This window comes from Protopterus annectens, chromosome 14.part0 (genome assembly GCF_019279795.1).
Source record: "Protopterus annectens isolate FY-2018-M chromosome 14.part0, PAN1.0, whole genome shotgun sequence".
Classification (NCBI taxonomy): domain Eukaryota; kingdom Metazoa; phylum Chordata; order Ceratodontiformes; family Protopteridae; genus Protopterus; species Protopterus annectens.
The window spans coordinates 836,648,352-836,671,868 of record NC_056748.1 but is presented as its reverse complement, the minus strand read 5'-3'; the positions used below and the strand labels follow the sequence as shown (position 1 = coordinate 836,671,868).

The following is a 23,517-nucleotide window of genomic DNA, read 5'->3' as shown; positions in this document are numbered from 1 at the left end:
TGGCATAAGGTGCTACTTGTGCAGCTGGAATAGCACTACCTACCAGTGACACAGATGGAATGGTACAAGCTGCCTGTGACACTACAGTAATAGTACAAGCTGCTTCTAGTGTATGTAGTATGGCACAGACTACCACTGATACAGCTAGAATGGCAAAGGGTGCTTGTAGTACAGCTGGCATGGCACAGGCTGCAGGTGACATAGCTGAAATGACACAGTGTACATCAGGTACAGGACCTATGGATTAAGCTGCCATTGTCATAGCTGGAACGGCAATGACTGGCAGTAACTGCTGGAATATCCTGAGCTACTACTGAAATAGCTGGAGTGGAGCAACATATGTGACATCAGTACAATGGTTGCTACTGGTACAGTAGGAATGGCAAGAGTCTATCAATGATATTGTAGGGCTTGTACAATATGTTGTTGGTACAGATGGGCTGACAGAAGCATCCAATGCCAGATCTGGAATAGTGCAAGTTCATAGCTCTACATAAATGTACTAGCTACCTGTGACACGCCTTGGGTCACATGTACAACAATAGATACAGCTGTAATGGCACAAACAGCTTATGATACAGCTAGAGTACAAGCTGCCAATGGTATATCAGTGATGACCTTTGAAAACAAAATGGAAGGTGAATAAATTACATTTGGTTACCTCTACAAAGAGTTCACTTGCAGCTCTTTGCACAGGATGTCAGGAAAGTGAAAATAGTGTAAAATGTAAGGAGTATGTGAAATTCTTGAATAATTCCAGTGAGAAAAAAGGATTTTTCAAAAGACATTCCTGTCATTTTGCATTTCAGACTTGAGTAGTGATTTCAATACATGTTAACATGGTATGCCATTTGACTACAAGATGTAATGTTTTGCTGACATAATATTTATTTGAAACCTTTAGCTGTAAACTCAGTATAATCAACATGCATCAGTTTAGAAAGAAGTCTGAAACTAGAAATGTAAGTGTTTCAGTTATTGAGATACTTTTAGTTGAGCAGTTCTCAATTTTCTAGCCCTTTATGTGCTCTATTCACAGGAATTTAACTGCAGACAGAAGGAGATATGAATATTACATTATAACGTTTAGAAGACTGGTTGCTTGGCATTGCAGATGCACACATGCTTCATTGATGTTCACGAGGAATTTCAGGCCATTTTAAAAGCAGGGTTTTTAAAATGCTATTGTATTTTATATTAGGAATGAAAACATCTTTACATTTGATGTTAGGTGACTGCACATGTACTAGATTATTAGATATGTAGTTTGTGCCTTTCCATGTCCCAGCAAACAGTACAGCCAGGAGACCAGTATCAGTTTACCAGTGAAATGACAAAAGACACAATAAAGGGTGAAATCCAAGGTCGTCAGGAAGACATTTAACAAGATTTATTTTAATCTACAGAGCACTGATAAAAAAAGGTACTTCCTTAATTCTCATCACGAAGGGCTTTTCATCCAGAAAAAAGGAGGTCATTGTCTCACTGTACTCATCCCTCATTAGACCCATTATAGAATACAACGCCCCATTTGGTATGTACATCTCAAGACATCTGCAACAACTGGAAAGGCCGCAGAAATACCTCACTAAAAGAATCACAGGCCTAAAGCAGATGCCCTACGCTGACCGCCTTAAAAAACTCTAGCTATACTCTGTCGCATATTGTCTACTCCGAATCGATCTCTGCTTAACATACAAGGCCATGTTAAACCCAGAGCTGTTGGACATGCTGCAGTTAAAGAAATCCCAATCCCTCAGAGCCACATGCTCCAGGGATCTAAACCTTGTCATCACAATAAACAAAACATGCTGGAGGGATAGGTTCCTGACCCAGAGACTCCCCAGACTCTGGAATAGACTGCCCATACATGTCAAGCAGAGGGCCTCTTTGGCCCTCTTCAAAGGGAACCTTGATGATTGGATGGGAGAAAGGAAATTCACCCCAGGGATCATGTCAGTCGCCCTGCTAGACATTGGTCCAGTGAAGTAAATAGTGTGGGAAGAAATAGCCAGGGAATTGTTATGGCTAGGCTTGTATAGGCCCTAGGGCCGATAGCCTAGTACCGACCTATGAATTAGAGACACTAAAAATACTTTATTGACTCCCAAACAGCAGTGCTGAATAATATGAATAAAATACATACCAGCAAAGACATAGACAATATTAATATCGTCTCAAAATCTCAACCAAAACGTATTATAGAAAAATAAGAACTGCTTTCAGTCTTCTGCTACCAATGGCTCAATAAATTCCCAGAAAGTGAATGCCATATAACAGCCAAACAGCTACCACTCTCCCCTACATCTTAAACACATAATCAAACTATTAAAAAACTGGCTTCCTCTCTATGGTTCTTCAGCTCACTGCTGATGTCACAGTCATCTGGATGCTGGCACATCAACTAGGGTTACCACCTGTCCCACTTTGCGAGGGACAGTCCCTCTTTGGGCAGTTGTGTCTTGCAAAAAAATTGTAAAAATGGCAACTGTCCTGAAATATTAGGGCAAAATTATTTCCTATATTTTATGTAATAGTTGTATAAAACAGTTATTCTGTATCTGAAACACCTAAATGTTATAAGAAACAGAATAAACAACTAAAATGCTACAGGAATAAGCTTTTATTTAGGCAAAAAAAAGTGAAGTTCTGTCCCTTGTACTGGCTGTGGGTATGTTTTGGCCTGCAAAATCTGATGTTTGTACCACAATTGCCCCACTTTGGCCATCTGAAAAGGTGGCAACCCTAACATCAACTTGAAGCATTTTAAAGGAGGAATTAGGATCCCTTAGCTGTGAAATGGTTACAGTATTATACCTGTACATAAAGAGTGAAACTTGTCATGTCTACAGCTTTTGTTTTTATTGTCTTGAATGCATCAATACTTATAAAAGTTGAAACGTCAATGGGCATTCAGAAGCCATTGAGCTGGAAAGCTTGTATTTCATTATGGGGTCATTTGCATATATCCCATGGGCCTCATTTCAAGGAGGTTTAAGCTATTACACATTGAAGAATCAGTTTGCCTGGGTTTTTTGGCTGTTGTTATTTCTGTATAGTGTTTCTGTCTGGCCTTATCACTTATTGTTTCAGTACATGTATGCAAGGAAGTAATGCCTTGAAACTTCTCAAAAGCTGACTACATCCTCCTAAGGGAGGGTATCAGCAGCTTCACCCCACCCCCCCAGAGGATGGAGACAGCTAAACTGAACAGTACACCAGTGCAGTATACAAGCACCTGTACGTCTGCATGGACTCGGCCATACCCAACAGAACTAAAACTTGCTCCTCAAGGAAGCACAAACTTGTTTGGTGGACATACTCTGTCAACAGGCTTTACAACAAAAGGAAGAAACTGTTGTTCAAGGATTAAAAGGAATAAATTCCAAATTAGAAAATCTCCCTCCTCTGCCTCAACAAGCAAATTGGATCACTAGTGAAAAACTCCAAAGCCAGTTATGAGTTGAAACTAGCCTCAGAAACAAAGGAAAACCACAAGTCCTTCTTCATTTATGTTAGGAACCTCCATGGCAAAGCTCATGAAAAAGCTCGTTTTTTTCTGAATTAGTATTTAATGGTACCACTTTCACTGATCCTGCTGACTTAGCCAACCTACTAGCTGATAGGTTCAGGGCGAACTTCATCAACTTACCTCTGCCAAAGGCCCAGTCGACATCCCCAATACATGTACCACACCTCACATCTCCGTAGATCAAGTGTTAAAGCCCCTATCCAAGGCAAAGAACACAGCTTCCATGGGACCTGATAATATCCCAGGCTGTATTCTGCACCATCTCCAGCAAGTACTAGCTTCACCACTGAGCACCTTATTCAACCACAGCCTAATTACTGGCTTCATTCCAGCAGAGTGGAGAACTGCCATTGTCATCCCCTTGCACAAAGGTGGTGCCACTACTAACTTACAAAACTATCAGTCCATTAGCTTGACACTATTAGTCTGATCTGTAAAGCCATGGAGCATATTATTATGGATCTCATAAACAAGGACATAGGCAATCTCTAAACACTTGACCCCCACCCAATTCGGATTTGTCAGGGGCAGATCTTTCCTAATGAACCTAGCTGACTTCTTTGAGACTGTCACCAAGGCCCTGGATGAGGGAAAGTCAGTACATATAGCTTACCTTGACCTGGCCAAGACCTTTGACACAGTTCCCCACTTGGACATCATTGAAAAGATAACACAACTTGGTGTTAATCCCTATCTTGTCAGATGGGTGGCCAGCTGGCTCACAGATAAGGACCCACAAGGTCAAAATAGGTGCTACCACCTCCGACAGCAGACCTGTCACTAGTGGTGTTCCCCAGGGATCTGTCCTGAGACCCCTACTGTTGGCATTTACTTCTCAGTGGTCCAGGCAAAGTCCAAGGGCCTGTGGATGACTGTAAGTTGGGTGCCATCATTGACTCCCCAAATGGCATTAACATACTGCAAGAGGGCCTCACAGCTACAAATAACTGGTGCCAAAGTCACGACTTTAAGTTAAATGCAATAAAATGTATTATCATACCATTTGGCAAAAACATGGTCCCTACTAATTACCACATCAACGGCAACCCCCTAAGCACACAACCCGTGGTGAGAGACCTGGGTACTCAGGTTGACAACAATCTCACATTTGACCATCATATGGTGGAAGTGGTCAGAAAACCCTTTTACCTGGTTCATCTCATAAATAAAGGGATTGCGTCCAGAAAAAAGGAGGTTATTACCTTTCTGTACTCCTCTCTCATTAGACCTATAATTGGGTATAACACCCCATTTGGTATGTACCTCTCCAAACACCTGCACCAACTGGAAAAACCACAAAAATACCTCACAAAGAGAATCCATGGCTTCCAACACCTGTCTTATGTGGACAGGCTCAAATCACCAACACTTTACTCGGTATCATACAGATAGCTCAGAGGTGATCTGTGTCTTGCCTACAAGGCAATATCAGACCCTGCCTTCCTAGAGATGCTCCATATCTATGTCTAATTCTTCACACATTACCCACTTGATAGGCCTAAATCTAATGTGCGACATCAACAAAATATGCTGGAGAGACAGGTTTGTTTCCTAGAGGCTGCCACATCTCTGGAATAGACTTCCCATATATGTCAAACAGAATACCTCGCTGACCTTCTTCAAGCGCAACCTTGATGAGTGGATGGGATCCCACAAATTTTTCCCAGGGATTTCACCTTTGCCCTTCATTGACAGGATTAACAGGTGCTGACAGAGGTTTCTTAGCTAGGCTTGTAAGGGCCCCAGGGCCATTTGCCTAGTAACCTCCTATGACTCTATTGTGGTGTCAAATTACAACCAGTTTTGTTAAGTCCCTTAACCAAAGTATTGAAGAAAGTGGTCCATATGCACATATCTGATCACTTCTTTCAATAATTATATTTACTGATACTCCTCTCCCTGACAGGGAATAGGGTGGTTGCATCAAGAATGATGCTCACAGACAAATTTCTGATGCACATGGACAGAGGCAGCTATGAGACTTTCCCCTTTCCTAGATTCACTAGAAGTTGTCAGCATTGTGCACCATTGTTTTCCTGAATTCTCTCTGCTTGATTTACATTTAATTAACTCATATAAAACTCTAATAATTAGGTCTTGCTCATCATCTGGAGGTTAGGTGAATACCAGTCAGATAAATCTCTTTAAATCCTAAAATGTGGTTTTCAAAGGACTGTGTTGTGTCCTCTGTTAGTTTTGCATTTTTCTTATGACTGTGTTGTTTCAGTACGAGGACTGGTCACAGACATACATGCATCATATGCATGTATTATGATATGGGTGCACAGGATATGAAATAATTAAGTACCTCAGTTGGGATTTGAACCCAACACATCAGGAATTATGTACTAGATGGACCACTGAGTAATTCTGTTTGAGTGGCATTTCTACTAAGTCTCCAGCTTTTTTTTTTTTTTGTAGGTTGGCAAGCCTCCCTACATTCCCAAATATGCTGGGTTGGATCCCCCAAACTCCTGTTACTTGTATATGCTAACTCCAGTATTCTCATAACTCCGGAGACAAGGGAATACTCTGAGACAAAGCTGTCACAGATGTTGCATATAATATGCTTAATCTTGCACATTTAGTCTCGCTGCTCTGGAACGCGAGCTTAAGAGTCTATGAATTCCAAACTGTTACTGATATGATTTTTAAGCACAAATTATTAAATGAACTTTTAAGTTTAGCTGGAATCATCCAAAAATTGTTTTATTTGGCTTTACGTGGGTAATTGATGAATGAATAACAGTAGAGGGAACTGGAATAGGGTATTCTTTAGAAGAGTATGTCTACAAAATCCAGCACAGTGTCTTTTGATTTGATTTTTCTACACAGGAATTTGTCTGTATCTCTTGCATAGAACTGTATCCCTAAATCTACATGGAAACTGCATCGCCTCTAATGCAACAACATGAGGATGTGCAGAATCTGAGGAGGGGTGGAATTTTATTTCATTGACCGATGCAATAGGGGCAGCAACCATAAGTGATGTCACTTTTCCTTCCCATGGAATACTATAATTTTTGATGATGACAGCATATGGAATGAGACATTAAACTGAGGTCTCCTCTACATAAGTTGGTGGTAGCTCATGTGGATGGAAAAGGCCTCATGGCACTTAATGTAAAGAGAAAGGGGAGTCCTGTAGTATACTTGCCAAATTTCCCCCTAGCAGTATAAATGCCACCTTGGGTCTCACCTGATAGGTGGCTACTAGCCTGATGGGACTAACCTGGTCAACAAAAAGACAAAAATATGATGCCATTATAGAGATTTTGTCTTAAATAGTAACATTTTCTTGCAGCAGTGATTTGTACTGTTTAGGAATACACACCAGTAACAATGAAGGAGAGCTTTGAAAAGAAATAGAAAGCAATAAAGGACCCCATGTCACGCGTTTACTTTATGTATAGACGCTAAATGGAAACGAGTATTACAGTTTACAGTAGCGCATTGGATTCGTGTTTAGTTTTATTATGGTGTCTTCCACTTATTCCTTGAATTTTAAAATGTTTTTAGCAGTCCTAGAATAGTATGAGATTGGTTAATAGTTTATAATTCTGAGACTTATAAATATAAGCTCTGGAACAGTGAGACTAAATGCAGACATCATATGCCATCATATCATACATTGTCTGAGATGAGTGTGTCTCAGGAGTATTCCCCTTTCTTCACAGTAAAATTTGTGTATATGTATGGGTCTGCTTTACAAGAATGAAATTTCACTTACCTGAAACTCATAACACTGAGATGAAAAGGCTGACAGCACCAGCACACTGATGTCCTGGAACACCAACTTACCACTCTAGGTAAGTAACCGCTTGGCCATCCTAAACAAAAACGTAAAGTGAAGAATACCAAACCCACCCATGTGGGGGGGGGGTGCGCCCTCACTACCCCCTAACTAAATATACCAACTCTGAGATCGCACTACTGTGGGGGTAAGGGGCAACAGGGTGGTTAAGAGGTTACTTACCTGGAGTGGAAAGTCAGTGTTCCAGGACTTTGGTGTTGTGTGGTCGTCGGCCTTTTCATCTCGGCGTTTCACAAGTTGGGTAAGTAAACGTTTGGGTTTCTGAACAGGACCCATCTGTATATATGTTTGTATTTATATATGTAATATGTAGTGAGGTTAGGATGTAGCCTTCCCACATTAGGGATATGGGCTCATCCCCTTGAACACCTAATTAAATGGAGTACAGGGGGTTTCAGAATTTGCTGTCCCCTTTAAGTTTCGCTATTTTCTTGGTAATTTTGATGCTTGCAGTTATATGTCATGAACATCAGTAGGAAACCATTACAATGAAGTTTAAATTCATGCTGTTAGATGTTGTTGTGACTTTGTGGGAGCAAACTGTAGCTATATGCAGAGATCTGATGAGTCAGAATGTTTTGTTAGACTGTAATTGTCCACATATTCATTTAATGTTTGATAGTCATGTTGGAGGAGTCATTTAAAAAATAAATCCTTTTTAGCCACAATATGGCCACAAAGTTAGAAAATGATTATTTACAAGTGTACTAAATATGAATCATCACTCTGCAAATCATAACATTTTTTAAAGGTAGTAGCATCTCCAATGTAAAACAAGACTGCAATCCTCAGATAATTGCATTAGTGCATAATGTTGACATCATTGTTATATACAGTAAAATAATGTTTATAAAAGTTTGTAAAATGGACTATACTATGCTCAATGAAGTATCATGTTCAGTTAGATGTTTGGGAGTTTAATTTTGACTTGAGTTTGGCATTAAAATTATTGTACATTCATAATTCCAGATCATATGCTGAAATGTAAGCATTTTACTTTACCTGGTGCTTTTTATAATATTTCTAACAGAACTACTGTTATACAATGCTTGAAGGATAATTCTACTTTGAGTGAATTCCAAATTGCCTGACAGCACAAACTGAATTTATGAAGTTTTGCTCTATAACTTTATTTTCATATTAATGATTGTAGTTGGTTTGTGATTACTGCCGTTAGTAAAATCTTTGCCCAAGGAAATTTCCCAGTATGCTTTAACATTCCAAGCAGCTTTTAATAAGATCCAGAGATGGAACAATGAGTTTAAAAGACTAACTTGAAGTGATTGAAAGTAAGAGTAAAATGCGAGCAACAGTCTAATACATTTAGACATTTTCATAGAACACATTAAATATTGTTCTGTTTGTTTTTTAGTGTTTGTTAATTGTGGTAGTGTACTGATCCAAGTAGACCCATGTCAGCTACTGACAGGAAGATTAAAACAATTGTTAATCTATAAAAATAATGAGTGATATCTACTACTTAAATTAGAGCTGGGTATTTGGGAGAGGATGTGTTAAAATAATATCCATGATAAAATGTTTTGATTTGTTTTTCAGCATATAAGCCTCTGCAGAGCTGTATCTAATGCTTACATATGGATTTATTGGAAAAATGTATAGTGAAAATATAAGCAGATATGAACTATGGCATGTGGCTAAGCTGTTGAATTTCCTGTTCCCGAAAATACAGGTTTAAGTGGTGTATGGTGACAGAGTAGTGCTTCTGCAAATAGAGATACTACAATTTTTTTATAATTCTCCATCCTCTGGTTGTTTTCATTGCTGTTTAGTCACTGATGAGACACTAAGCTACAGGAAGGATTAATGAAAATTACCCACGGAAAGAAAGAAACATTAAGTACTTGAAGCCAAAGCATATCTGCCACTATTTTATGTTCTTACATAAGCCTTCATTGCCAAAGTATAGCAGTTATCTGTAATGTTAGAAATTTGCAGAATTCAAACTAGAATTCTAATAGAAATCCTAAAACTCGACAGGCAACCAATCTGTTCTTCATTAAACTGTGGGAAAGATCAGTGAGATGAGGAAGGTTTGTTGCATGCATGTAATTTATTACATGTTAGAATGACAAAATGTTATACTGTTTATATTATGGAAATTAATATGGATTTACTGGCAAACTGTAAATGTTTTGCAATAAATGCATGAAATAGCAAGCATAAGAATGCGAACAATTTTTCTGAAACTAGCATGCTAAAGGGAAGAAGGAATCCTCTACTACATATTATAACCACCTCTGATGTCTCCATTACTTACACTAAAGGCAAATGCTTGTTTTTCACAAAACTGACGTATTTGCTTTACTAGTTCTGTAACTTGAAGCATGAAAGTATCATTTCTGAAACACTGTCATTATTTTTTTTCTGGTTTGAGTACTTGTGTTTAATTGAAAGGAACACCACCTAATAAAAATGGCTCCACTTGTACCAGTATTGCAACCCCTTGTTTCCTACTTTATCTTGATCATTAAAGATTTTAAACAAAGACAAACAAATAAATGCTGCTTGGAAAGAATTTGTGAATAACCCATAGGCTTAACTTAAAAACAATGCAGTAGACTGAGTCTTTAAACAACTTGTTAGCATGACAAAAAATTGTTAAATGCGCTAGTTATGTATTAGAGTCACTTTTATGGAAATAAGTTTGACCATATTAGTATCTAGTTGATAGTCTGATATGTTAAGTAGCAAAGAAAAGTGTGAAAACTACTGAGCAAAAATGTAATACTATGGGAGGAGGGGGGGGGGGTACAGCTCAAAGTTAAGTGTAATTTTAATATGGATAAATAAATAAAAAAATTCTAACCAAATTTTTGACCACATTTTTTTTCAAGAAAACTAACTGTATGTGTCTGTGTCTGTGTAACTGTGGTGGTGGTGCTGCGGTAGCGTTGTTGCCTCACAGTAAGACATTGTCCTGTTCGATTCTCAGCTAGAGCGTCTTCTTTGTGGAGACATGCGTGAATGGGCATACCTTCGTTGAAGGTTGTGCATCAGGGCTGGCAACTTGGCACGCACAACTCTACTGCCAATCATTAGTGGACCGGAGTTCTGCTGTGGCGACCCCTAACCGGGAAAAGCTGAAAGACACAGCAACAACATGTGTCTGTGTCTGTATATGGATGTGTGGTGGGACTTAAGTCTTAGATGGCAGAATCATTTTAAAGATATGGCAAACAATTACAAATGTTTATGCTTTTAAATGCAAATGAATGAAAAGATATACTTAGGTCCTTGAAAATATGACAAAATAGAGCAAACAAAAATAAAATGTTTTCAAGGAGAAAGCCCAAAGTCTTGAGAAACTAAACCTTCAACAATAGTAGAAAAGTGGTGCAGTTTGCTTCAAAACCTTAGAAGGTACCAGGTCACAAGCCTATTCCTTTTTCTTGTGGGAACTAACATCACATTTTAACAGAAAATTCTTTCTCCTTGGATGACTGCTGATATAGAGTTGACAGTTCTAACTACCTTTCAGCTCCACTGCATCTTAGAAGTGCACCTAGCACCTGCAGAGCATTTCACCTTCATATCTCCAGGGGAGGGTAATGAGTTTCCCACTGTAATATCATCTTCTAGGGAAGACTAGGAAGGCATCCCTGGGCACAAATTGTCAAGCTGGGGCTCAGCACGACTGATTGCTTAGGCAGTAATAATTAGCGAGACTGAGGCATTAAAGCTGGACCACCATGTATGCACTGGATGCTTGCATGCAGACTTTGCACTGGATGCTTATGATAATAAATATGACCACACTCTCAGAATGTCACTGATGATGGCCAGGTAACTGCTAGCTCCCCCCCCTTCCCTCTTTCTTGTAGTTTAGGGAATTAATTAATTTGTATGGTTAAGGCTTCACAAATATCAGTATTTATCAGAGTCTGAGAGTGTTGTCTGGAGGACAGATAAATAATGGCAATTAAATGGTAGTAGCGTTTCTGGACATGATCATCATATTTCAATGCATTACTGAAGCTAAGACTATGTGTATTAATAGTAGTGTTACCATTGTAGAGTTCCACATGATCATTCATTAACAAAGAAAAAAGAGGGCATTCTCTGAAATGGCAGTGTCCATCTCATGTTCAACGCAAAAGATTTACAGATGGCTGCAGTACTATATCGTTTTTGAAATATGTTAATATTGTGTATGTACCACTGCCAATATTTGTTGGTGTCTGGATGGTGTAATACTTGTATGGGCTCCATCATAAAGACTAACAAATCCAGTCTTAAGAGAATAGAAATGTGGCAGTTGCAAATGACTAGAACACACAATATGTTCAATAGGTTGGAAACCATTTCTTGTCATGTTGCTGAAATTAAGTTATCAAGATGATGAAAATATGTTTAATTTGCAAATAGTTTGGTTAGTAATGTACAAGGTTGACACTGCATGAGATTTGTATATAGGGACAGAGTGAGTACTACACTGACTGATAGATGTAAATGCAAGATAAGATGTTCTGGTATTACAGTAAGCATAAGGAAAAGCGGGTCTACTTTAGATCGACAAAGTCAAAATGTCGAACAATCACATGGGCATCAATGCAGAAATTCGATGTTTATTTTTTTGGATCACAGTACAGTGAGGATCAGAATATTTGCCCTTTCCTCACTGTAGTGTGATCTCTGAGTTGGAATATATATTTAGCGGGGGGTGTGCGGGACACAGCCCCCCACAATAGCAATTTTGAATTTCTGCATTTACGCTCATGTGAGCGTTCGACATTTTGATTTTTCATCTATATAATATAGACCAGGAAAATATATGAAAGTTAAGGAGGATTATTTATTTGAATACTGGAAGAACACTAGTTATGGAAATAAGAGCAGAAGATGAGTGCTGAAAAGAGCAAAAATTAAAACCCTCTTTTTGTCAAGAATGCACACGTACAAGAGAAAGCTTAGTGGTCCCTGTGGGGTCACAAATCACATGTAGAAGTCACGTGTCCAGCCTTAAAAGAAAACACTGTCAGGATGCCAGCAAGAACACAAGCATAAGCAACACTATGGCTGTCTGGAATTGGAAGAAGCTTGATGGCTGACAGGCAAAGGGGCAAAAAGCATGCAAACCAACAAACAAAAAAATAAGTGCAATTTAACAGAAAATATAAAAATGATGATAAAAGGGTTAAACATTTGTTGGGTAAAAAAGAAATCTGCATTAAAAAAGAGAGAAGATAGATTTGTAAAATGGCTTCTAAGTACCACATTACTGATCAGTTATGTATTGGGGATTGTATGACTAAGTTTAAGAGTAAAGTGTGAGAAAGGGCACAAAGAGCAATGTGAGCATATGTGTGATGTTGGATAAGGATGTGAAAGAAAGGATCAGCTGTTCTTTTTTTAATGATAAGAAAGCCATGTGGGATCTGCATGAACAGAAGTTTGCACAGTGATTGTTTTAAAATGATCTAGTTAAAACAAGGAAATCTGCTAAAGACAGGACTAAGTTAAGATGTACCAGATATCGAAGATTATGATCAGGTCTCCGATCATAACTGTATTATCATGTGCTTGAAACACGAATACCAAGAAATTCACCTTGAGAGCAAAGCTGGAGAGATGAATCTTGCCATCCATGTCAAGAACACATAAAAGTAGTTTAGGATCTGGGACCTGATCATAATTCCTTGTAGAGCATGGAGCTTTATCTGTTCCATGTTCTACTTAGTTACATAAGAAAAAAAAGCACAAAGTGTTTTGCCAGCTTTCAAAGCTGTAAAGCACTTTGTGAGAACTATCAGACAGCAATACACATCCTATGTCAGGGAAAGAGAGGAGGTCAGGGACAGGTTACTAGCATAGACAACAGGTGGAAACAAAGTTGTTTTAAATTCTACTTCTGTCATTTGCTGATCGGTTCTGGTAGGTCTTGGTGCCTAGCATGAGACCTAATATTAACTGCTGGGGGGGGTGCTTAATTGTTAAGATAGGGTCTTGTGCTACAGAAGTGCTTAATGAGTTTGTCTTTTTCCCAATATTGAAGTGTAATCCTGGTGCTCCATGCACTACATAATAACATAGCCTAGAACATAGTGGTTATAAGTTACTACAAAAATGGCCAGAAATAGCAGAAAGGAGTGAAATAAATGAAAACATTCTGTGTTAAAGGGAAGTTAAAATATTGTGGAGAGATTTTTAATGAATAAGTAGAATATCCTTATGAAAACTTAGAAAAAATCTGGGAAGTTTATTTTAGGATGAAATATTCTGCACATGGCATGCAGGGAGAAGTGTGGAAGAACTTACTATCTTGAAGGGATAGTTTACCATCTGTAGTATAGAATATCTAGTCTTTATATGAAAGAAGAACTAATAGCTCTAATGAATGAGGTAGCAAGAAATTCAGAAGGTGTGAAGTTTACATTTTATGGATAATTGGCAACCCCTTCTATAGCCTTATTTGGTATGCATTTTAAAATATTTATGAAAATTCTAAAGAAGAGATTTGTAAGTTTTTTACTGAGGTGCATGTGTAGTTTTAAGAAATAGGGTACAGAGGAAAATATTTTGGACTAATAAACATTTTAAGAGAGATTTTTATGGGTGGAAAAGGGGGAGTCGGGGGTTAAAGCATATTGCCAGATCAGAAAAAGGATTCTTGTGCATTACTACATATGAAACATATGAAAAGTTCTGACGCAAGTTTTTACTCATGGCATGTTCATATGACAGTAAATTGCATTCAAGGGCTTATACATAGGTTCATAGGTTAGTACTAAGCTAACTGCTCTTGCGAGCCATTTTAAGCCTAGCCCAATTATCCCTTGTGAGACTCAAACCCTGCATCTTGTGTTTGTAAGGCAACAGCTTAACCATTAGGCCACCCTCCCAACCCCTACACACAGCCCATTTTATTTTGCACACTGGGTCAGGATGTCACATCGACAGTGATAAATATGCATACGTATATACAGTCTAGTAGTCTAGATAGTCGGGATATTCCTTAATGTGGTAGCTTGTGCAGATGATGTCTAGTTATTGGAAATAAGTACATGATTGTTAAGGTCTCAGAGATCTGTTAACTGGTTTGCATGGAGGTTGAAGTATTACTTTAAAGTAAAATGGAAACTCTCTTACCAGTGAAGGCAAATCAAGTTACAAAAGGGTTACCTTTTAACAATGCATTAAGGATATTTTAGGGATTCAGTTTCGTAGCATGAATTTTATGATTCTAAAATGGGGAAACAGTTTGCAGAAGATTAAGGTATGGTCAAGTAGTAAATGGGAAAAGCAAAGCAAAAATTATTTTTCTTGTTCAAAAGGTTTTGTCCAGGTTTTCTTATTTAGCAGCAAAAAAGTTTGTAGTCTGGAATATATGTCATATTCTTGGGTACATATAAAGTAACTGACTAAGCTTTTGTGAGGATAGGTGTTTTGTTTATTCAGGCTGAAAACAGAGGGCTTTGTATGGTAAACCTGGCTGTCTCTTGTTTTACTTTGTTTGGGGGTACATTTTTTGCTTAATAATGTGAAAAGGTGGTATAGAATCATTATTAAAACATGTAAAGTGAAATGTATAGGAATACCAGAAAATGGAACAAATGAGGTCTCAAAAGAATAGCATATTGTTTAAATTAGGCTATTGAAATAAAACAGAAAGATGTTAGAAAAATGGAAGAAAGAATTTGTAGAGTAGGATTCAGTAGGATTTTGTAATTAAACCCATGGATGTATAAAAACAGTGATACTTTGTATTAAAATGAATAAATAATATTTGGATTTCAGACAATAAAATATAAAAGATGTATCATAGATGAGAAAGCTACAGAAAAGGTGTGTTGGGGTGTTAGGAGTAAAGGCAAGCTTAAAATGCAAGCAACAGTCAGAAGTGCAATAGATGAGAAACCGCTATGCTAGTAGAAAGGTTGATTACTTGAAAGTAAGCACACAAAGGAATGTTGGTCATTATTAAGTGTGAAATGACAGATGGACTTATTGAAAAAAGCTTTAAATGGAAAGAAGGCATGGTCATAGAAAAAAGACATGAATGTGCTAAGTACTGTTATTAAACAACATATATGGAGCATGAGATGCTTTATTCTTTGACAAAAAGTAACTAATTTGGAAGCATTAGAAAACTTTTTGTAATAGACAGTATAAAAGAAAATAAATTTATATATATGAAAATTATAATGAGCGATGGAGGGGAACAATTTAGCTGCAATGTTTCTTTTGATAATTTTTTTTGTATTTTAGAAGGAAAAATGATTTAGTGTTACTCACTCATTCTTTGACTGTTATCATTTCGTATGTGTTTTTTAAACCTCTGTACTTTCTTCTGCTAAGTGCCATGGGGTCTCTGTATACACTGAGCTTCCAGAAAACTGAGGAAGAATTGATCTTGGTTTGACATCTTGTCTGAAGGACGTATCTTGATTTCATCACTGAGACGACTACTAATTACAGAGAGTTGTGTTTAGACATCTGAAGGATAATAAAAATGTGCTTCGATGTTGTATAATAATTACTAGTCGGCTAGGACTGCTTTTATAGTTATTACTTTTTCGAGGTATTTCATTCACAGAATCAGAACCTTAACCATTATACAGCATAAAGTTGACTAAAACAAAGAGAGGGAAAGCATTTTTGCATGGAGACGAGTCCCTCTCCACCATGCAAATTGTGAGCTGCATTCTGTACCTCTGCTACTTGCATAGACCCTCTCTGAAGTTGTACAATCTTGTGGAAGATGGCACACGGCCTCCTGGAGGTTCAGGGTTCCTCTGTATACAATGATGGGGTGAGTGAGTTACAGCTGTTTTAAGTTCAGAGATGCAGTCGGTCATCTTTTAAACATTTGCTTTTTTGCATTGAAAGCATTTTGACATTTTGCCAGGAAACTATAACTGCTTTTCTTAAAGAATAATGAGCTGCAGTTAAGCTGTGAGTAACAAAACTGTTAAATATGTAAAAATGGTTTACGTTTCTGTCTTTTAATTGGTAGCCCATTCCACTATAAGTAATTGAGGCTAGTTTACACATCTGTAATTTAGTTCCGTGCCAGTGTATTACCAACAGAGATGTGCATGATAAGAAGGAATTATTCTGTGCTCAGAAATATACAATTAACGTCTAAAGTTTGGTTTCTTCTTTTTTCATGTCTAAAGTTTTAAACGGTGCATTACATGCTTTTGCACCTCCTACCATTAATATACTGACATGATGTAAACATCCAGAAAAAAATGCCTGTTGGGATAAAAACACCAATGGATAAACCTGCTTTTCTGTTGCAATTGCATAGGATTTTGTGTGTGCAAAATGGACACTGAAACTGATCTCACATTTCTGTAATAATAAAAGCCATTCTTTTTATATCATATATACATTTTAAGGGACATCCATAAGATTATTTATTTGCATGGAAAAAAATGAAAGTTGCAGTTCTGTAACATAGTGTCCAAAAACACTCATGGTTTTATTTCCCTCTTTTTTTTCCCTTTTGCAGGTCCTCAACAGGTTTGCTTTTGCTTCATCTCTAAGGGAAGATGAGGAGGAAAACTAAAAATTCTGTGGAAGAAAGCAACATGGCCCCCACCCCAATAGCATAAATGAAAAGGTTATTTGCATTATGGTAACAGGGAATCCCCACAGTTGTTGGGTTCAGCTCTACTTTGGTGACCCATCTTTTTGAATTATCATATAGTTGGCTTGATCTGACTTATTTTTATTGCTAGTGTGTTCATTTTCTATTACTGTATAGTGCCATTTCTTTAAGTGGAGAGAGATGGCAGGCAAAGGCCTCTCATAAAAAAGTTGGAGGTTCACATTTAGTTTTATATGTCAAGTTCTTTGAAATACTTTGTATTAGAATTTCACACTTGAAATTGCCATATTTTGAAATTTTTAATGAATGGGCACTGGGCATATGCAGTAAGTCCCTTTACTCCCATATTGACTGGTCTTAGTCCACTTGAGTCAATCTAAGATGGTAAAGATTTGCGTTTTATGAACTAAAACATTATGAATTTGAATTCATTGAAATTATTTCAACAAGAATTCAAATAACTTTGATTAAAGAAGCAGAAGAAAAAAAACAAGCCTAGGTGTTAAGGGAGTCGTTAGCTTTTGCACTCTTATCCTCAAACTTAAATTTGTTAACTGTAGTTGCACATTCCCTGAGAAAAGGGAGTTCTTCATTTTGGCAGTTAATCCATCTGTCTGATTCTTAGAAGATATGTACTCTGGCAATGAATATTCTGTTGTGGAAGTGTAAACTCAAAATATTTAATTCTACAAATTGCCAGGTTAACAAACTAGTATTCCCTAAATCTCATTCCAGCTATCAGCAGAGTACCAAAGGCAGTATGTTGGAAAATAATGTAGATTATGGGGTGGGGGTAGTGATATTCATAAAAATCATAAAATCTAGAGAAGGCTGGAACCCAAAACAAGCTGCTTTATTGTCTGAGATTTCTTATTCATTTTGACACAACTTTGCTGTCCCTAAACAATTAGGGGAAAAAACAATTTGTATTAGGGCCTCAAAAAAGAGGACCATACATATAGATCTCTTGCAGAAAATGACCAAGAAAAAGTCATTTTCACAGTATATCCATTATTTTATGTTAAGTTATGCTTTCAACAAAATTTTCATGTTAGGCTTTTATACCATAAGGCTAACTTTGAATCTCAGTTTAATAACGTGTATCATTTTGTGGAAAACAGACCAATAAAACTAAATAGGAAAATGTTACCAGAAAAGGTGCTGGGGTGATAAAACATGGTTTAACTTTATTTAATCCTACTTACACTGGTTACCTGCATCTGAAAAAAACTGGAAAGAATGAAACCCACATGAAGCACACTTCCCACTAGAGAAAAATAGTCCTAAAAAACAAACCTGACATTTAAGCGTGAATAAAAATGACACTTCATTAAAACAAAGCACTTAGCATTATAAATGCAATGCCTTCAAGTTGTTTTGAATGTTTTCTTGCTTTTCTGTCTTTCTGTAGATACAGGAGTGACTAATTATGACATACCCATGTTACTGTAATTGGGTAAAACGTTTGCTGTGTGCTACAAGAAAACTCCGCTGCTAGCAGTTGGTGTACTTGCTTTTAAGGTTGCTAATGAGCTTTTGATAAAGGGAATGAAGAATATACTGGAAGAGAAGTGTAAGTTTACTGAAGATGAATACTATTTATAACATTTACAAACTATACTAGCACCTGTATTCAACCTATATAAAATGGCAGCAAGTTGGGCCCAGTTCTAAAAGACTGCTTACAATGAGAAAAGTTCTTTTGGAATCTGGCCTCCTGCCTAAAACTATTTATGGATAGGCCTTATGGCAAAGTCAGGAGCGGCCTTAGGTCAACTGGTGCTCTAGGCAAAAGGGCTCCACGGCACCCCCCAACACACTACCTGGTGCCCCCATCCTGGTCTACTTACACCAAATAAACACTGAAAAAGTGCCCCTGCTAGAGCGGCGCCCTAGGCGGCCGCCTAGTTGGCCTATGCCTAAGCCCAGCTATGGACAAAGTAAGTCACTTACACTAAGAGCAAGTCTTGCAGTATCAAGGCAGACTTGCGCTGACAGCAACTCTTTTGGAATCTGGCCTATTATGTTTTTGCTTTGCCATTACCACCATCATATCTGTAACCCATTAAGCTGATTCCTGGTGCTTGTAGGAATGTTGGGTGTATTGGTGGTTATGTTTTATTTTACCACAAGTAGAAGCAATAATTAACCAAGTGGTTAGCTGGGCAAATGAAAACCTAGCACACATATCAAATGTTAATGTCAACTTTTAATGAAACATTATTAAAATGAAGTGGCAGCTCATAATTCTGGAAAAGCTTTATTAAAAAGCACACAAGTAAAAACGGCAAGCTTTTGTATGTTTTAATGTATTTTACTGGAGCTGCTTTTTAATTTCATTTCAGTATGGCTGTTACTGAGTTTGTGATAATCACAGTTATCCATAATATTGATTCATATCACTTTTATGCTTGCTGCTTAATTCTAGACTATTCACCTAAGATGAACCAAATGCATAAATCAGACTACCCTGAAGGGTATGCTGTTTCTTTTTTTATGTTTTTGTCATCGTCTTCTTTTTTTTGTTTTGTTTTTTGCTATCTTCTTACACAAAAAGAAAAAATGGAGATGAACCGAGAACTACAAATCCCACCTTTATTACATAAAATATTGAGTGCTTTTGTTCCACAAGAAGGTGGGATTTGTAGTTCTCAGTTCGTCTGCATTTTTTCTTTTTATGCTTATTAGTTTTTATATATTGCTTTCTTTGTAGTGATCTTCTGACATAAATCAAAGCACTAATGTATCTTATTTGATCATCATTGCTACCGCCACAGTATAACTTCCAGCAGTAGAAACATAACTGTTTAAAAAGCTGATCATTTAATAAACATACCCATTTATAAACATGGGCAAATTATGTTCTCAAAAGGTACTTGTGACAAAATATTGATCTAGGTACATGTAAACTGCTGGAATGCAGTGTCTGCCTAAATCATTTTAAAATTGTATATGACCAGGGAGTAACTACACTTGTCAATATTTTTAAATGCAGTCTTGCTAACTGATCCTTTTTATTTTTTAAAACACAGCCACATTGGTCAGTTATTGTTTTAATCTTTATTTCAAACAAAATGTGATATTATATACAGTGAAGTGTTGGAACAAAAGCATGATACATAGCAATAATATTATGACTTCAACTTAGAACATGCTTTCAAGCCTCAGCTATTAAGCCTCAGTGTAAATCAAAAGGTCTTCTTATGACTATTCCTGTCTTTATGCCATCTGTTATTACAGTCTTTTGTTAAACTGACTTTCACTGCAAAAGTCCTTTATTGCAACATTCTCTATACAGCCTTCTCTTACAAAAAGAACACTTTAAAAGGTTTAAAATGTACCATTTATAGCTAAACTGATTTTTTAAAAGGAACACTTTGAGAATAAAGAAAATGAATATATATTCCTGCCATGCATAACAATCCCGAATGATAATGTAAGTACCCTATAGTTAATCTGAAATATTTTTGGAAATAGCCTCTATTTAGATTTATTATAATTATGCTGCAAATCATGTTAAAGTTTGAATGGTCAACATATCATTCACAGAAGTTCATAATAAATTGGCAAAACCAAGTTTCTACAAGTTCCTGTCTTACATAACCCATATGCTTGCCTTTGAGCTAGGGAATCACAAATATGTTTAGTATAAGCTCATTGTTTAAAACCATTTTCTTTAGCAGTCAGAAGATATTTCACCCTTCATATCCACTTTTATTGTGACTAGTGAGTTTACAGCAAATCACTTTATTGTGCTGATTTGCAACAAGTCAGATATGCCTTTTTGATATCTGTGCATCTGTAAAGAGATGAATTTCTTATTAATGAAGTTTGCATGTTTTTTTTTAATCAGACCAGACCTGACCCTGTCACACAATTAAAGTTTCACTGACTTAAGGAACAGTTGAGCAGGCTGAAAACAAGTCAGATAAAAAAATAAAATATCTAGGAATATGACCTACAGCCACATGATTATAGTTGATGAACACAGCTTTTTTGGCCAAGAAGTGTTAGGAATATATACTGGGTCACAAAACAATGAACACAGGGGACTGACTATATTCAACCCTAGGTTTTCACCTTCACAACTTTTTTAATCACTATATTTTCATATGCTTCTTCCTAGACCTGCTCTATTCTGAACTTATCACTTCCATAGATTGAATATCCGCAAGTTTCAAACTTGCTGGTTTGTTTTTCCCTTAGTCTACTTATAAAACAAGATGCAACAAAAAAGTACTTTTTTGACTCAGTTTTCAGACCAATTTTCTTGAGAACTCATGGCTTTTTATTTACGAACTTTGCAATCCTCTTAGGCTAGAAGGTTTTGTTAAAAATTTGGCAGTAACGGAGATGATTAAGGCTATGCTCTAAAACTGCTTCAGATAGTTTAGAGTTTGATTCCCTCAACCTCCTTTTGACTATGTTATAACTCTGTACAAGTCACAGCCAGACAGTACTTCCTGGTCTCTCCAGCCCAGGAAAGGGACTGTTCTGCCTAGTGGGCTTATCCTGTTAATGAGTAGAAACTTGTAACCTGGACAGATTTAATGAGTACTATAGTGATAATAACATGTTGCTAAAAGGGTTACATGGGAGTAACTGTTTAATATCAGTGTGAATAAGAGGAATTTTAAATTTCTTGAAGAAAATATGTGAAAATACATATGTGTTTTAATATATGTTACATCTGTGTTTTAATATATGTTACATCTGTCTTGTAATTTTGGTTAACAGTTTGATATTTCTAATGCTTCTGCAAGTCAGACATCTTAAAATTATAAACAGTGATACCACTGATGAAAACAGGATATGAACTAAAAAGCTGTTTATGTGCTGTAAGGTAGTCACTGACTGTATTATATACCTGCAGATGGAATCAGTTATCGTAACCAGTCTTAAAATTCATGCAAAGTATCAGCAATCATTTTTTTAAACCGTGTAAAATTTTCTGTTTTAGTATTAACTCAATATACAGCTTTCTTTTGCTATTTAGAAGTTCTTGAACTAAAATGTGTTGACCACACTGAAAAGGTTATATCTGTACTATATTACCAACACGTTTCACTATAGCTGGATGATGGTGAGAGACTAGTGATATTTCTTAAAGATTTGAACCCCAAGCTCTAAACAAATATAAAACATCTAGACAAAGATTGTTTGTGTTAGGCCATTCTCAATGTAACTCATTTAAAATGTGACAAAGCTAGAATCTTTAGCACTAGATAATTTTAAGTTAAAGGTCAGAGTCATGCAAATACATGTTGCTAATGTACCACTATAGTGACCATACATTGAGATAGAAAAAATGTTTTACTGCTATATAAAAATATAAAATTATTTACTAGACTGATAAAACCTGCAGCATTTGGTTATAAATATTTACATATCTGAGAACTGTATTTTCTATTCAAGTATTGTATCTTTCAAAATGCAACTTCAACAGAAATGTTAAAGTATTATGACAAATTTAGGTGCTCTCAGAAAGTAGTCATATTTAATGTGTCTAAAATAATTATTCTAGTCAGGGTCATTACAGCTTTTGTAGGTATAGAAATCTAACATATGCAATGTGTACTCAGAAAGTGTTCCTTTTAAAACTCATCTTACAGCATCAGCAATCCTTATTTCTTTTTTTCCCCAAAGAAAACCTGACAATTTTTCCTTTTTTATATTTTTATTTAAAGAAACATAAGGTTACATTATTCTAAATCTTATTCTTTATACAATAATAAGCCTTAACCTTTCAATGATTAGCTAAACAAGTTTGCTTTCAGCACAGAGAATTGTCTATTATTTTGTGACAGTGGTGATATAGAAGATTTATTACAGAAAACACTTACGGACAATATCTCAGATAAATTCATATTAATAATATATTTTCCTAACTTTTGTTACAACAATATCATTTTTGCAAATCTCTGTCCCATAGATATTTTTAAAATGATGTTATTGTAGTTATTTAACTTTTGACATTTAAAATTTGCGCTGACAGGCCATGATGCCAGTTGCGCAATTTGGCAAAGCGTGGGCTGTTTACTTCCATTTCAAACCTGTCTCTGTGGCACAGAGAAAAAGAAAAGAGAGAGATAGAGAGAAAGAAAGAGAAGGATGAAGAAGGAAAAAAAAAGAAAAAAGTTAGGGAAAATAAGTCTACTCCCCTGCCTTATATTTAGGATTCTAACAATTTATTTGGAATTTCTGTCATATCAAGAGCGTACAATGGCATCACCAGTAACAACACATAAATAGTTTTTACTAAATTGTTAAAAAGAAAGCAAAACCAGTTTAGTGCTTTAGCAGATCCATAAATAAGATACTCTGCAACTGTTTCATCTGGGGCCTAACAAGTGTATCATCTTATAAAACTAGAACCACATTCTGTATCATGCCAACTAGACTGTATTTAACTTTTCTCTTTGAGCTGCTTTCATGGCTGAGAGTGATGTACTAGACATAGAGGTTGCTAACACATATTCTTAGTGCATGAAAATCGGACTAAAGTGAAGATAACCTAGGGAATGTAATGCATTCATTGATGGTTTAGGCAGTGATATGAAAACAATAACATTTCTGAGCAACCAGTAATAATACAAG

General features: G+C 36.5%; 1 protein-coding gene across 4 annotated transcripts in view; it reads right to left on the bottom strand.

Moving 5' to 3' along the window:
* Nucleotides 1–23,517, bottom strand: part of LDB3 (LIM domain binding 3) — a 740,470-nt gene that overhangs the window by 375,446 nt on the left and 341,507 nt on the right. Inside the window, exon 9 of one of the 4 annotated variants that reach the window (XM_044056594.1) lies at nt 22,579–22,979. The exons of the other annotated variants lie outside the window; for them this stretch is intronic. Coding sequence (XP_043912529.1) covers nt 22,883–22,979 — 97 coding nt within the window. The 3' untranslated portion in view covers nt 22,579–22,882. Of the gene's footprint in view, nt 1–22,578; nt 22,980–23,517 lie in introns of those variants that run through there. 4 annotated transcript variants of the gene reach the window in all.